Here is a 17,305-nt window from a genome sequence, read left to right as displayed (position 1 = left end):
CTAGGAGCATACTTGGCTAGAACTGCCCAATTGTCCCGAGCCTTAAATTACAACACATTGGCCGACGCCCTATGTGCGAAGGTGATGCTTTGGAGCGCCCTACCTATCTCAATGATGGGAAGAATCGCTCTTATTAAAATGTTAATACTCCCAAAACTATTCTACCTATTTAATACAATGCCAGTCTGGCAAGGTCGTGCACTGTTCACAAAAATGAAAAGCGCCTGCAGCACGTTTGTGTGGAGGGAACACCCCAGACTGAACTGGAGGACATTAACAGACCCATATCCACAGGGTGGCCTAATGGCACCAGATCTAGAACTCTATTACTTAGCAGCACGGGCACATTACGCCGCCCAGTGAGCCACGAACTTCCTCAACCCCGTAAGCTCACCTCAAGAACGGCACACACCTGAACCCACCACAATACTTCACAAAATGACACGATCACGACCCAAGCAGCACAACTCTGTTGACCCTACACAGGTAACGATCACGGCCTGGGCCAGAATTGCTGATATATATGACACAGACAAACTATACCATCCGAGCATGCCGATATGGGGTGACCCCCATATGCCATTCACCTTGGACGGGGAGGTGGCTACACACTGGAGCACTAGAGGTGTCGTCCAATGGGGACAACTATTCCCAGACAAACGCTTTGTGACATGGGAAGATCTTAAAGATATAGTAGGGAACGCGGCCAAACACAAGTAACACTACATGCGCATAGAAGCAACTATTAACAATGTGTGGCCCACATTTCCAGACGAACCGGAGGTAAACATGGGGCTGGGATATATATTTACAGGAGGAACCGGGAAAGTCACGCCTTCCACATTATATAAAACTATTGTTCAAACACGCCCAGCAGGGAACCATAATGCCAGAAACAAATGGAAACGAGACCTGGGACATCAAATACAAGACCACAAATGGATACAGATATACACATTGACCAAACACATATCATGTAACGCCAGATACAAACTAATACACTACAAGATAGTGCACAGGACACACTATACTCCTGCTAGACTCAAAAGCATATATCTCACAGCTGCAGGAACATGCCCGAGGTGTCAATCCGAAGATGCAGACATCTTTCATATGCTGTGGGCATGCATAAAATTTAAAGACTACTGGACAGAGATTTGCACAGCTTTAGACAAAATGGCTGATCAGCCCATTGAATGGTCACCCCAGGTGTGTCTTTTAGGGGCGGTGGGAAAGATGAACCCAACATGCCAGAAACTTTTGAACCTGAGTTTGATAGCCAAGAGGGCAATATTGTTGAAGTGGAAAAGCAACATACCGCCAACCAAGGCAGATTGGGACTGGGATATGTTATGGACAAATGACACACAGGAACTATATATAGACTCGGTACTACCCACTTCCAGACCCAGAAACATATGGGCTAGATATAAACAGTACTTGGCAGAGAAAGCCGAAGCTGAGGACCCAGACTCAAATGGACTGTAATTGAATAAGATATAATGACAAATATTCTGAAAGAATGTGTATGTGCTATACCTGTGTGCAGTTATAAATAAAGCAGAATTCATCGACATTTGCATTTTTGCACATTATGCTTGTATCTTGCACAATGCACTTGATTCTTTTGTACCTTCTATTTAGCAATGAAATCTTATAAATGTGTGTATATTTTGATCTTTGCTGATTATATGTAAGAAGAAAAATTAATTGTTCTATAATATAAACAATGATTTTAAAAATTATTGTAAAGGTTGAATAAACCAAATACAAGAAATAATTTTTAAAAAAAGCATTGGCAAAGCCAACAGTTTTGGCTTGTGTATGACTATTAGGCATTTGCCAAGCACTGGTATTAGATGCCCAGGTACTCGCAACATTTTGCACCCATACCCTCAATGGCCAGTTAATACCACTACGGCAGTGCCTGTCAAGTGTGTTTCCCATGCCTACACAAAAGCCCAAACTATTGCCATTGCCAATGCATGTTTTAAGCTTGGGATGATGAGATGGGGCATTCACTACTTTGCAGCATTGTGGTGGGATATTGGTAGGACAATTGGTCTTTTTTAGTTTTGACTATTAAGGGCTGCATATAATTGTTCTGAAATGAAATAGTCTCAAGCCAAAACTGTTGGCTTTGCCAATGCTTCTTTTTAATTGTGGAGGGTGAGGAAGCAGGCATCCATGAATGGATTGTTTTGTAAATGGTAGGTTGCCATGTATTAGTTTTGTGTTGTGAGAAGTGGGGAGACATGACACACGGCATGAGTTTTGTGGGCATTGGGAGGCATGGAGACGGGAGTGAGTTTGTATTGTGGGGGGATACCATCTGTCATTGTTCTTTTGACGGCTTGGGAGATGTTTGGACCTTGGAGCCAAGCCTGACCTCTGTCTCAGCTTTAGTCCAGCTCTACATATTAATTCTCTGGTTCCCCACCTCTATTGCCATGTGGTTTCATATAGATCAAAAAATGAAACCCAGTCTCCGGGTTTCTCAATGGGAATGACTACACTTAACTTATGAGACAGAGCAACGATTTGACCAGCATAAATCTCAAGATATACAGAAATTATTTAGACTATCCCTTGAAAAATACCACTTTGCAAATGAGATATACAGAACACCTAATTCCTGCTCATACAACAGACTGTCACATATGTAGAATTATGACCTACTTCCACATTACAGCTCATTGTACTCGCCACTCCCACATGTAGTAAAGGAGTCTAAAGCCTGTAGTAAAAGTGTACATTTGAAGAGCATTTACACATTATACAGAACCTATCACTCCTTCTTTTAATGCAGACCATGCATCGCCTAGATATATACCAGAGAAATTGGTAGTGTGCCATTGTGTATTTCTCACCAAATTAACAGCAGCATTACAATATAAAAAAGGGGTGGTTTGCCATGGATCCCACTAAACATTTGTGCTGTCTTTGATCAGTTTTAATTGTATGAGAGTAAGGAGTGGACACATTTTCACACTATGTTCTATTTCATACAAGCCATATCTCAGTGTGTTGTCCATTTTTCTTTTTTACAGTCTCCGTTTTCCTTGCCTGATGTGGCTAACTGTTTCCCCGATGATGAGTGGAAGATGTTACATGAATGGCAGAAGGAGCTTTATAAGAACGTGATGAAGGAAATTCACCAAGCTTTGATTTCACTCGGTAAAACTACATTGAATTAATCATTTTTAAGTATAACACATGCCCCAAATGGTTTCATGTTCATACTGATGGCATGCTTGTTTTTGTTCTTTTGAAGCACACTGTACTTATGATGCTAATATAACATGCCTTAATAACATCCAGGTCAGTGCAGCAACCAATAAGGTTGCTAGGATCACAGGCTTACACTACCAATATAAGCATAGGCTCAGTGCAATCTGTTGGCTGCTCATGTTCTGCTGCTTCCTGCTCCTTCCTTCCTGTTCACTGTAGAAATAGAACAAGGGTCTTTGGTTGATCTCTTTCAACTTCTGTTTGCTACCTTTTTTCTTTGGGAATCTTTTCTTTCATGAAAACACTGTAGTTTGCGGCAAGTATCTGTACACGATGGCCATGCTACCATTAAAAACAATAATGGGGCAGAGTTCTGTACTGGTGGTCACACCCTTCATATCACGTTAAAGGCATCACTATGTCCGGCCCTGTTCATTCAGGTTGTGGGGCATTACCACTAAGAGTGGCCCACTGCTCAGTGGAATATTGCTGAAATGAGAATTGTAAGATGTGGCAAGGAACATTTCATAACTCTTAGAGCGGACACCTGAAATAAAAGTATCTTCCACCACCCGATTTCAAAAAGTCTGTGGGAGGGTCCATGTGTTTTCCCTTCTTTGTGAGCCATGGATATGCCTTTGCTCTCTTGCAATGTGCATAAGACTTTTAAGCATTGCAAGATCAAAGAACTTGTAGTTTCGAATCGAGCAAAGCAGAAAATGTAACATCTTGCTAAAGTAGTCTTAGCAGCCTCCTTTCCCGGAAACAAGTCCACCAATGACAATAAGTTACAAGCACCGGCAAGGGCAGAGGTATTGACTTTTGCAGTTCTTTAATGATTTTTTTTCTCAACTTTTTTTTACATTTTGTAGGTGATAACAAATTTCAGCATTTGGTCGACGGTTATAGAGGCGGAGAGGTCAGATCAGTGACAAGATAACTTAACATCATAGGGATTGCATTAGATAAGTATAAAGCCAGGTCTGCAAGTATTGGTCAAAGCGGATAAACAAAAGTCTTAAAAGAACCCCTGTTCAAATTTAAAGATAGTGGTAAGTCTCTCCGTTGCCCAAATATTTAATAATTTTCTCCACCAAATTGTCTAGATCGGGCTTTTCCATTTTTGTCAAGCACTGTGCCAATGTTAATCTGTCAGCATTTTAGGGCATGTAAAATAAATCTGGGAAAGTGGACAGTTACAGACTCTCTTTCTGCATCTCTTGGGCAACCCAAGACTAGGAATATAGGGTCCAGTGGTAGTGACATACAAGTATTATAGCTAGAATTTTTTTTTTCTCCAGAAGAATTGTGCTTTTAGGTATTTCCACAATGTGTCCATGATTACCCATCATTCCACTACACCTTCAACATAGTGGGGAGATATTGGGCATGAAAATATGCTGGTGTTTGGGATTGTAATACAACTGTAGAGAATTTTACAAAGGCATACCTGTGGTTCATCTGGATGATTTTGCAGCCTTTGCCATATGGTCCTTCATGACTCAATGGGAATCTCTAAGCCCCAGTCCTCCTCCCATTCCCTTAGTGAAGGGTTAAATCTCCTCTATTTATAAGTTATACATATGTCAAATAGGCGGTATTGGGCATCATTACAAGTTTGGTGGTATTCCAGTGGTAAATATGCCGGAATACTGCCAAACAGAATTACCACCACTTGCTTCGGTGGAACTACCGTCGGATAACAAGTGGTTTTATGGTGGCATTGGTCACCATTTATGGAGTCCGTAGGACTTATGAGGATTTCGGCAGAATTTCTGCCAGCAGTAATTCCGCTGGTGATAATTCTGCCGATTTGGCTGTTTTTTGGCAGTGCAAAAGCAGAATTACCTCATTTTGCTGGAGGTTTTTCCTCCACCTCACCACCAACGTTGTAGTACAGTGATGCTTTAATGCAATGGTAATGGCTGTGGTGACCCGGTTACCACTGCATTACTGCATTTTTTCCCTGCACCGCCATACTTGTAATGAGGTTCATTGTTTTGTTATCTTTCCCTTGTGAATGTTCCCCGTCGGGTAGGACTCTCGGTAGATCTATTGTCAGCTCCATCAGCGCTGGGAACCACACTTGTGACTTCCACAATGGTGCTATTAAAATCAGCTCTGCCCTCTCCCTCCGACATTTCGCTAGAACTGCGCTCAACATCGTAAAGGGGCGAAATGCGTAATAGAGACCGCTCGATCAGTCTTGTAGGAAGGCGTCCGTTCCTAGATCCCTTGGGTCTAATCTCCAGCTGAAGTAATTGGCTGTCTGCGCATTGAAGCAAGATGCGAACTGGGCCCCAGCTCCGATCTAGCATATGAAATACCGCCGGATCCAGTTTCCAGATGCTGGAGTCCGTGAGCTAACGAGAGTTCCAGTTGGCTATCACGTTCAGTGATCCGGGCAGATACTCCGCTGTCACTGATGTTCCTGGCTGCAGGCAAAAATGCCAAAAATCCTTCGCTAATTCGGCCAGCATCCTGGATTTTGTCCTTCCTAGGTGATTTATGTATCGAACTGCTGAGATGTTGTCCATGTTCAACAGAAGGCATGACTTCACCTTGTCCTTCGTGAACGTCTTGATTGCAAAGGAACCTGCTTGCAGCTCGAGGCAGTTTATGTCTAGGCGAAGCTCTTCCTCACTCCACTTGCTCCCTGTCTGTAGCTCTCCGCATCTTGCTCCCCAGCCTAGACGGCTGGCATCTGATTCTATGATCAGATCTGGTTGGTCCCCGAAAATGACACGCCCATTCCAGGCGTCCATATTCTGCAACCGCCATTCCAGTTCTCTGATGGACTCTGTGTCTAGAGGTATCAGTTGATGATACTTCAATCCCTGTTGCAAATGTCTTATTTTCAATCTCTGTAGTGCTTGGGGCCTGGAAATATGGCTTGAATGGAAGCAGCCCTACAATCCTTGCGAGCACTCTGTGAGACTACTTGCTGTTTTAAGCATGGCTTGATCTCTCTCTTGATATCCCGTATCTTCCTTGCCGGCAGTTCTAGAATAGCCGCCCTTGTGTCCAATATGAACCCCAGAAAGTCTAGTCTCTGCGCTGGCTTGGTATCTGACTTTTCTATGTTCACTAGGAATCCTAATGACTGTAGTAGGGCTTGTACCCATTTGGTCTGATATTCTAGCGCTTCCCGGTCCTCTGCAAGAAGCAGTAGGTCGTCTAGATATAAAATCAACCGGATTCCTTTCTCTCGTATTGCTGCTGCCACTGGTTTCATCAGTTTGGTGAAAGCCCAGGGTGCTGATGTAAGACCAAAGGGCATCATCCTGAATTGCCAGAGCTGCTTGTTCCAGTGAAAAGCTAGAAATGTTCTGTATTGCTTCTGCACTGGAATTGTCAGATAGGCATCTTTCAGATCCATTCTCGTCAGCCAGTCTCCCGCTCTCAGGCAATCTCTTAGTTGAGGGATTCCTTCCATCTTGAAGTGATGGTACAAACCCATCTGTTCAATTCTTTCAAATTTATCACCGGTCAGACTTTTTCCTTCCTGTGAACCAGAAACATGTTGCTTATAAAGCTGGGTGTCTCTGAACATCTCTCTATGGCTCCTTTCTGCGCTAGTTGGGACAGCTCGTAGTCCAGGCATTCCTGCTCTGCGGCTGCTAGGCGCTGCTGGTGGGGAGTGCGCGCTTGAACTGGCAGTTGTATAAATTCTATCTGCAGACCTCTTACGGTTTGCAAGATCCAGGCATCACTGGAAAGCGCGCACCAGTTTTCCCAGAACATACTGGTCCTCCCTCCGACTGGAGGGTAGGCAATTGCTCTTACCTGGTGTAAATCCTTGTCCTCAGCCGAAGCCTCTTCCTCTGCATCCCTTGGGGGTACGGCCTCTGGCCGGGAAGAACGCGTCCTGCTGCCTGTTCTCCCAGTATTGCGCTCTGTGATTGGGGGGTCTTCTCCCTCGTTGTTGCCGACCGGTCGTACGACCCCTGAAACGACCGGTCCCGCCAAAAACTCTGTTCGGGAATATTTTCCTGATGGAGGCCTGGGCCTTCTCCAAGGATGTGTAGGTGCCGACAAAAAGGCCCATCTCCTTCCCGAAAGTTTCTCCAAAAAGTAGACATTGAGCCGCCTCTCCGGCTTCATAGGATGCTAGATCGCTCAGCTTTGGGTCGATCTTGAGCAAGAGTCCTCTTCTCCTCCCCGAGGCGATTGCGCAGTTGCCCTTCCCCAGAAGGCAGACCGCCCATCCTACTAAGACTTCTGGATCTACTTCCTCACCTGTGTCTCTCGCTCTCTCAGCAAGGTCCATGATCTTTGCGAGAGGACCAGCCAAGTCCAGCAATTTCTCCTGGCAACTCTTCCAAGATCTGTCGATACCCTTGCGTGGGTCCTTGCTGGTTTTGGATACAAAGGTCAACATTTTAGGGTCCAATTTGGGGGTCTCTGCCACTTTTCTGGGAAGGTCCGGCTGTGGGCATTCTGCTCGAAGGCTTTGTCTCACCTCCTTGTCTAAGGCTTTTCTCAGTCTCACCTTCATGTATTGTGCTACTCTGGATGAGGGCTGCCAGTCTGAGGACCTTGGGATTTGGATACTATTCGGATCGAACATGTCCTCTTGTTCCTTCTTGAGGTGTTTCTTCTTGCGGGCTCTCTTACCCCCGCTGGGCTTAGCCCATTCTTCGTCGACTGGCTCGTCTGCCTCTTGTGGGGAGATGTCTCCCTCTGTTGGCTCCTCTTCTGAGCCTGGGTATTCTTCTTCCTCATTGTCTTCCCCGGGAGAGGGAGTTGTGAGGTCTGGAACTGCTAGACGCTGCAAATAGGCCTCTTTAAGCTTTGCAAAGGCGTCAGCAACCTCCGGGGCCTTTTCTTTCGCCCCTTCCGAAGGGCCCTGGGGGTCGTCAGAGGCTTTCCTCTTTCGGGCCTGAATACTCCCCATAGACCCTGTTTCAGGGGGTCCCGTGGGCGTGCGGTCAGTCCTTGTGGTGCTGTCTTTGGGCTGGTTCAGCACAGCTTCCAGTGTTTCCAGCCTTTCTTGTAGGGGACGCACCGCTTGGGCCACTGCATCTACTAGTGAGCTCCCCAGCATCTCCTTGAAGCTGGCAGCTAGGTCTAATGGCTGCTTCTCTCACTCCATTCGAATTGTGACATTATTTGGAGTGTGCTGTGTGCCTGTATACCTGAATCAGATCAGATGTCTTTGCACGCCCACTTCGCTAAGCAGATGATTCTAAAGCCAATCAATAGCTCTCGTAATGGGTTTATTTATTTATATATTTTTTTTTCTTTTGTGGCTGCACCAGACTTGTGTTGTATTCTTGTGCCTGTGGTGGCTTGTAGTTCAAACTCGCCCCCTTAATGCGCCTTGTGCTTTCCTGAGGCTTGAAAACTCGTGAAAGGCAGAATTTCCTGATCTCTGTGTCCACTGCTCAGCGTGTGTAATTATTCAGAACTCCTGTGTCGTTGCTATTATACTTAGCGAGGGAGTGAATCACCGCCGGGCCCGGCTTCCTCCTCCGCGACGCAGCTGAAATACTATGCGGAGGACGCGCAGCGGGCTCCGGCCACGCCTTTCAGAAGGTTGTGGTCGGAGAGCTGCAGCGCTCTCTGCCTCTACAGTCCGCTCCGGCCACGCCTCCCCGAAGGTGGGGGCCAGAGCACTGCGACGTTTCCTTGCTCTCCTAGGAGAGCTCCGGCAGCTCTGTGGCGACTCGGGGACCCCTGAGGTGCCAGGTATGCGGCACAGGGTCAACTGCACCGCGGGCTGAGTGGGGTACTCACCTCGATTCGTGAAAATTCCGCGACGTGCTAAATCAATAAATAAATACTGCTCGAACAGTTCGGTTCGACTACCATATACACTATATTACTTAGATAGAGCCTGTCAGACGTACTACGTCGGCTATATGCGATATATTAGATTATTTTGCTAAAGCTCTTCCTAGTAATGCGATGGCTATACATCCTCAACTACATAATCTTCTATAAGCATTGCTTTAAAACATGTCATAGCTACTCTATTTCAAGTATACAAAGAGGTAAACAAAACATGGCTTATCTGCTTGAAGAGCAGTAAAAGAAGAGGAGGAGCTCAGGGACAGGATGTGGTCATAGCTGAGCTGGAGAGGACTACAGAGACTATGGGAGTTGTAGTTTTTGAAGAGAAAAGTCACTTTGATCATTTCAAAAGTTGTTGTTTGGTTATAGTTTGTTGAAACTGCTGAAGAGTGGTAATAAAGGAAGTTGAAGCATAATGCTTGCCTCCAGTCTTGCCATAGAATTGGAAGAAAATAAAACTGGATAAGGTCTGTTGTTGCCTTGGCAGCATAATTGTGGACACTGTGGATTCAGATTCCCCCATTAGGTTGGCCGCATTATATAATGACTGTCGGAGTACTTTTTTGGAGCAAGTTTTGCCACTGAAACCCATTTCGATAAAAAAATGACTCCAACCTCAACTTTTGGTTCACCCCTATGTTAGTTGCTTTGGAACAAGAAACGAGGTGCACTGAACCAGTATGTCCTAAAGATAATTCAACAACAAATTTGCAGTCTTGGAAACTATTGGAAAAAGATGTATAGGCAGCACATTTTTGATGCTGAAATAATTTTTTAATAACGAAATAGAGAAAGCTGCCAGTTGCACCAAGAAATTGTTCTCCATTTTTAAATATCTAGAAAATCCCACCTACAACCTGATCCAGTCCTTCATACAGACAATGAGTACCATATAATTCAAGGGGCATTCCTTGATAAAAATCAATGTTGCCAGGTCTAAAATCTCTGAAGATTTTTCTTCGAATGTTCTTTTTCCTGCCCCTGTTCTGGGCATAGACACCCCTTTGGAACCAGGGACTATGTTTCATTTTAAATCTCTCTCTGTTGAGGAGATGGAGGTGGTGCTAAAATAAATGCGCCCAACATCGTGTTCCAATGATATAATCTCTCCCAAGTTTGTTCTGAATAACTCTAGCATTGTTGCACCCTTCTTTACCCGTTGTATTAATGCCTCTTTTCATCATAGCTTTTTACCAGATTCAGTAAAACAAGTGGTAGTTACACCACCGATAAAGAAGATGGGTGCAGACCCCTCCAAATTTAGGAACCTTATACCTATCATCAATGTCTCATTTTTGCTGAAAATTGTAGATAAAGGTGCCACTAGCCAATTTAAAAACCACCTAGAATAGTTAAATATTGTACATCGCACGCAATCTGGATTTCATGCCAATCATGGCACAGAAACTGCACTGGTCGACCTCCATTCACAAACGCTGGACATGGTAGATGGAGGCAAATCTGGTCTCTTGGTGCTATTAGACCTATCATCAGCGTTCAATTTGGTGGACCATGATAGGCTTCTATCAGTCCTACAGACAGTTGGTGTATGTTCTAGTAAGGCCACCATGTGTTTCTGGTCCTTCCTCGGTAACCGCATGTCCTGTGTTATTCTGGACCAAGCATCATCTCCGCAGTCCAGGATCACGAGTGGTGTACCTCAGGGCACCTGTTCGCCGCCCGCCCTGTTCAAGGTTACATCTGCCCTTTAAGTGAATTATTGGAATTTTCGGGGTTGCATTCGCGAATTATGCGGACAATACTCGGCTCCTTATAGAATTAACATGTGACTCTTCCATCGATTCAGATAAGGTACAGAAGGTATACGATGTGGTGAAGAACTGCATGACCACTAATTGGCAATGCTTAAATAGCTCAAAAGACAGAGCTATTGATCTTTGGCTCTTCCTAAGCTCGAGCAAAGCAAGACCCCGTTTCTCGAGTTTCAGCATCGAGAGACATGACATTGGCATGCAAGAAAAGGTGAAAAGACTTGGTGTGTTCTTTGAAGCATCTTTGGGAGCCGACACTCAGGTGGATAGTGTTATCAAGAACTCCCAATACCACCTGCGGTTTCTGTGGCACGTGAGGCCTTGCGTGTCCCAAAAAACTGTGAAACCCTCATGAGAGCAGTAATCATGCCCAGATTGGACTATTGTAATGCCCTCTTTTGTGGTGCCAGTAAAAACAATTTGCATAGCATTCAGGTTTTGGAGAATGATGCAGTTCGCATTGTAAGTGTCCCAAAAAGAGAACATGTCTCTACCTATAGGAGAGATCTCCATTCGCTCCCAATCTCAGATAGAATTAAGTTTAAACTGAATATCTTGGTACACAAATGTGTCTTTGGTCTAGCTCCTCTTTATTTGAAGGAGTGTCTAAACCAACAACAGGTTCCCTGTCCAACTAGGTCAGCTGGAACGTTTAAACTGATTTGTCCCAGAGTTAAACGAACTAGAGGCGATGGTCATTTGTTTCGTGTGCTTGCCTCTAAGGCATGGAACTCGCTTCCAGCCAACCTTTGCACGGAGCAGAACCTCTTTGCTTTTCGAAAAAGATTGAACACTGCTCTTTGCTTGAACTGTTCTACTGTTCTTTTCCCGGCAATTATTAAGTTTTGCTATGGTCCTGTCCTACTGTTCGCTGTTCTCTTGTGTTTATGTCTGTGCTTTGATGCCTGTAGGTTTAGGCACTTTATGCATTTGTAAAGGTAAAGTAAAATACTATGATAAAGGCCTATGCCAAAAAAGACCTTTGAAAAAGTACTATCCTTGAAGAGTATGACGATGAACTATTAAGACACAAAACTATGATGGAGAAGGACCAGGGTTATGGCTAGGACTAATGAAAATGATTATGAAGAATTAGACAGACTAGGACTATGACAAAGGGCTATGGTGAAAGGAAAAGACAGTGATGAAGGGGAAGGATGGGACAAAGGGGGAGGATTTTGGAGAAGGGCTGTGATGAGAACAACTATCACAAATTACCGTGACAAAGAATTATGATGAAGGGGAACACCTAGGGCAAGGTTGCCCTCTCTAAGCCTCGAGGGCCAGAATCCTGACAGGTTTTCAGGATATCCCTTATTAATATTCATGTGAAATAATGTGCATACATTTAGAATCATTTTATGAAAACCTATACCAAGAATATTAATGAGGCATATTCTGAAAATCTGACATTTTTCTGAACCTCAAGGCCTGGAGTTGGACAACCTGTCACAACCTTATCCCCACCAAGGGCTCATGGGGCCCTAAGGACCTTATTCGGATCCCCTCGGATGCCTTGGAGCCAGTCCTGGCGTTGTTGGCATAGGAGACGCTTGCTGGGATGGGGTTTCTATGAACAGAGGACAAGCATGGCCGCCCCCATGTGGAATACTGGAGAACTGCATTCTGCGGTCTAGCCTTCAGGGTGGGGCCCAGGGCCCGCCCCAAAGACACCTGGGATACTGCCTTGCTATTTAAACCACGCCCGACCAAGAGCACGCGCTTCGCGTTATTCTGCCTTGCAGCGTGACGCTCATCTGATCCTGCCCTTAGCTGCTCTGTGCAGCTTCCATCGGCTCTGAACTTATCCAAGGCAAGAACCATCGCCATCCTTACCTGCTTTGCAGCATCCATTGGCTCTGAACTCATCCAAGGCAAGAACCATCGCCATCCTTACCTGCTTTGCAGCATCCATCGGCCCTGAACTTATCCAAGGCAAGGACCATCGCCATCCTTACCTGCTTTGCAGCATCCTTTAGCTCAGAACTTATCCTAGGCAAGAGCCATCGCCATCCTTACCAGCTCCACAGGTTTCCCGGAAGGCTAACATCTTCAAGACATCTTCATCTCATCGGACTCTTGGGAAACATCCTCCTTCAGGTCCTCGTGACCTACAGAACAAAACCAAAATCACAGGTTAGCCACTTGCTAGGACGCTCCAGCATCGCTGGGCGTTCTTCTTACCTGTCTTAACCGGGCTTCAACTCCTAACGCAGTGCTCGCCACCTGCAACAAGAAGCGAGAAAGACAATATTGCAAAGTCAACTAAGGACTTGCTTGCATCTAAAAGACATTGCTTTCGCCAGAAAGACTTACATGAAAGAAGGAGTTGCAGCCGGTCTGAACTCCGGCCCTCGCCAGTGAATAAACTCAGCGGAACGGTGCCACCTTTCGACGCGCCCCCTGCCCAGTGCGGCAGGATGGATAGCGCACCTTAATAGAGAACCAGCTGAGAGACATTCCCTGGGGAACTGGGAGGGGATCCCGGGAGATTAGTTGCAAGGAGAGGACCGAAGCTTATCTCCCCCTCATGTCTTCCAGAGTCGCCCCTCGATTATCCAGGTCCCAGGACAGGCGAAGGGTTCCCGAGAGCATCCCAGCTATTCGAGAGGCGCCCCCGTGGACCAACAAGGTGAGCGTTACACAACCCTGGACTAGGGTGAAATGCTATGATGAAAGAAAAGGACTACGATGAAGGAGAATCTCTGATGATATACTGCTATGAGAAATATGACAAGGAAAGAGGACTAGGACAAAGGACTTTGTCAAAGTCCTTCTTCATATCCCTACTCATTCACCAAAGCAGAAGGACTAGTAGTAATTTCTTGGTTGAAGTAGGGCTAGGTTGAAGGACTGTGAATAAGGAATATGATGAACTATGATGACTGAGAATGACTAGGACAAATAAACATGATGCAGAAGACAAAGGATTAGGATGAAGGAGATGGACCAGGACAAATGAGAAGGACTATGACAATGTAGTAGGACAAAGGAAAAGGCTATGATTGAGAACGACTATGACAAAAAGAAGAACTCTGATGAAGCACTATGATGGAGAATGGCCAGGACAAAGGAGAGGTACTATGATGAATGGGCTATTACTAAAGGTTTTGACAACGTTCTGTGAAGGAGAAGGACTCTAATGAAAGACTATGATAAAGGAGGACTATCACAAAGCACTATGACTAAGGAGAAACACGAGGATGAAAGAATATGGTGTAGGCAAAAGACAAGGACAAGATGCTTTTGTTGAGGACTAAGCTGAAAGAAATGGCCTATGATGAAATACTAGGATGAAGGATTATGATGAATGAGACCGATCGCTAAGACTAAGGAGATGGATTTTAATGAAGGAGAATGCTCAAGGCAAAGGATAAGGGACATGATGAAGGATGGGAACAAAGGACTATGACAAAGGACTATGATTTACAATAAAAAAGAGGACTGTGATGTAAGGGAAAGACTTAAGATGAAGGAATATGCAAAGGAGAAGGGCTAGAATGAAGTACTACAATTGAACTAGAAGCACAATGTTGAAGGAGCCACATTCTGATGGATGAAGAATAGCATAGGAGAATTACCATGACAAAGGAGAACTATGTCAAAGGAGAAGGATTATGAAGTAAGGGAAGGGCAAAAGAGAAGGACTATTATAAAGTTGGCGGTCTATGACTAAGCATTCGAAAAAGGTATGGTGAATTAAAGGGCACAGTCAAAGCATTGTATTTGCCAAGCTATCCAAATACTCTGTTTTTCATGCCCCCTTGTCTTTTTACTCCTTGCCACAGCATTGTGAGCAGTGTTTGGCCAAAATCAAAAAGGTGCACTGATATCCTGAATGGCTTCATTTTTTAAAAATTGTTTGTGTGTGATTTAGTTTATACAAACTTTACACACATACATTACATATATTGTATAACAATCTACTACAATAATTGATTAATAACCAAGTTCATATCGTGTTTATACAGAGTTAAAAAATTATACAAGTAATCCATTGTTTCATTTACTACTTACATCATTACTTTTTCTACTTTTGCTCAAAACCCAAACCATGACTTGTCATAATTCATTTTTAAATGCTAAATATTTCTCATGTATAATGTACCATAGTCTCATAATTACAAACATTAGACCTAATGGCTTACCTGTTAAACATCTTTGCCAGAGATGTATTTAGCATTTTCATATAGCATATATGGTATAACAAATCATGTCTTTCTTTATTCAAAGTCTCACATTTTGTCAATAGATGTTTACTTGTCTCTTTTATACCTGCAATTTCTTTTGTCTACAGAGATGTTCTTTCTGGTACCCAATACAGATAGCACTGGCAATTGTTTCAATCGTAGTAGTAGAACATTTTGTGTAAAGCAAGGTTAAACTCAGTCCCATACATATTGTCTGTATTGGGACTCCATTTGAAACACCTAAGATGCAACGCCATATCTTACCTTCAGTTTTATTTAAGGTACAGAACTTAGCACATAGGCACACTTCTGTATATTACAGATAGAATAAGGCTCTGTTTATATATATGTACACGGATTGTACTAGCCATGCTGTCGCTGTCATGGATTTGGTAATATTGTGTCTCATTAACCGTTTTTGAGTAGCCTTTATCTCTCTTCTATCACACATTGCCTGTTACGAGATAGAATCACGCCCCAGCATGCCTAGGTATACATAGGAGTTCACAACTTCTAATGTTCTTCTATTTATATGCCAATTGTTGTAGAGGCATGTCAGTTTATGCCCAATATACATAACCTTGGTTTTATTAACATTTATGTTCAAATAGTGTTTGATGGAATATGTTTCAATTGTGTCTAGTGAGCGTCTTAAACCTATGGGTGGTCTGTCAAATAACACCATGTCATCAGTGTATCCTAGCCCCACGACCAGTGCATCACCTATTTTTGTGGGGTTGTTCATTTCAATCAAATATTTGATTACTTTTTTCAATCCAATTCAATTTTTCATGCTTATTTCCCAATGATACTCCAGAAAGTTTGTATACATTTCTCTCAATGGTTGTCTTTATTCGTAAAGACTATCTTATGGTATGCCTGTTGCAGCAACTATTCTTTGTCCAATGCATTTCGGTCTCTGTTGACCTTCATCAGGGACTGTTGTAAAAAGACAAATATTTGGGAAAACCATATGTTCAAATCATATATTCCAATCGTATCAAAATTCAATGTTAGCAGACACAACTTTATTCTAAATGATACATTTGTCTTCAATTTACCTGTGCTTTATGGCCAACTTCTCATATTCATTATATTGGGGCATGCCTGCTGGGCCGTTTTCTGCGTCCCAAGGGCATAAAACATGTCCATAAAATGAAAGATGTGTTGTGCATCCCAGCCAAACGTAGAATAGCTATGGCATGGAAATCCCCCAAAGGCCCTGAATTGTAGGAATGGTGGCGGGACCTGAAATGGTGGGCGATGGCGGAAACTGTGGCATGGAAGAGGGTGGTCGGGGGCAGCCATGGCTTGGCCACGGCAGGCATTGTGGAATGGGAGGTCTTGTTGAAAACCCTGTTTGCCAAGGAAATCACAGAAGCAGGGGAGGCAGATTAACCTTAATAAATGTGTGAGGTGTTCCAAATTATGTAAGATTTGTGAGCTGATAGTACACTTGTGCATTAGGCAAGTTTTGGGGGGGAGGGAGACAGGAGAGGGGTGAGTAGGGGGATGTTGGAGAAGGGATTGTGATATGTTCTAATGTGATGGATGCTGACACTGCTCAGGACAGTACTATGAAATGTTGCTACTTATTTATCAGTTCAAACTAAGAAAACATTTTTAAAAAATTTAAAATAAGTCTCCTGAAAACAGCATCAAATTCTTCTTCATTACCAAAAAAGATGTCTAAACCCCTGGTATTCCAGGAGGAGCAAATGGTTCATGTGTCTCCCTTGGGAGGCTCTCGTTGTTACTTTTATTTATTTTGTGCTGTCTGCAATGAGGTCAAAGGGAACCTCTGTACCAAGGTTATGTCTTCAAGAAGATTATCCCGATCTTCAATGATCCTTCGTGATGATCTGTACTCGTGGTGAACAGTCACTTTTAGCCAGCGATTGAATTTGGAGGGAGTATCTTTCAGAGTTTCCTCCGATTGTCCTCTCCAAATCTTCAGATTATCAGGGTGTCGCAGTGAGACTTCGAGGTATGATTTGTCTGGGTTATTTTCCTTGTTTAGTGCATCAAAGGTCTGCCTGGCTTCCCACTCCACCTTAACGGTAGAGGAGGGATCCGTCAGTACAAAACCCAACGGCAGATGTGGGCAGCTTCTAGTAAGGATGGCTTGATCACACATGAATTGAAGTCCCCACGCACCTTATCCGTTTGGCTTTCCTTCAGAAATTCAATGATTTGTATATCCATCGTGTTGACAAATCTTAATAATGAAGCAATCTTAGGACTTTCACCCGATTCAAAATCAAACCGTCATCAGCTGGTAACAACCACTCCAACAGTAGTCGAGGGCTGTGGCAA

The 17,305-nt window shown here is 43.9% G+C and overlaps 1 protein-coding gene across 5 annotated transcripts in view; it reads left to right on the top strand.

The window, feature by feature from the left end:
- LOC138521162 (zinc finger protein 510-like) overlaps positions 1–17,305 on the top strand; it is a 392,105-nt gene that overhangs the window by 119,354 nt on the left and 255,446 nt on the right. For all 5 annotated transcript variants that reach the window (XM_069633749.1, XM_069633751.1, XM_069633750.1 and 2 more), the window contains exon 2: positions 3,051–3,177. In XM_069633749.1, coding sequence (XP_069489850.1) covers positions 3,051–3,177 — 127 coding nt within the window. The remainder of the gene's footprint in view (positions 1–3,050; positions 3,178–17,305) is intronic.

Source organism: Ambystoma mexicanum, chromosome 13 (genome assembly GCF_040938575.1).
Source record: "Ambystoma mexicanum isolate Mex_15411 chromosome 13, UKY_AmexF1_1, whole genome shotgun sequence".
NCBI classification, from domain to species: Eukaryota; Metazoa; Chordata; class Amphibia; order Caudata; family Ambystomatidae; genus Ambystoma; species Ambystoma mexicanum.
This window is presented reverse-complemented; position numbering and strand designations above follow the sequence as displayed.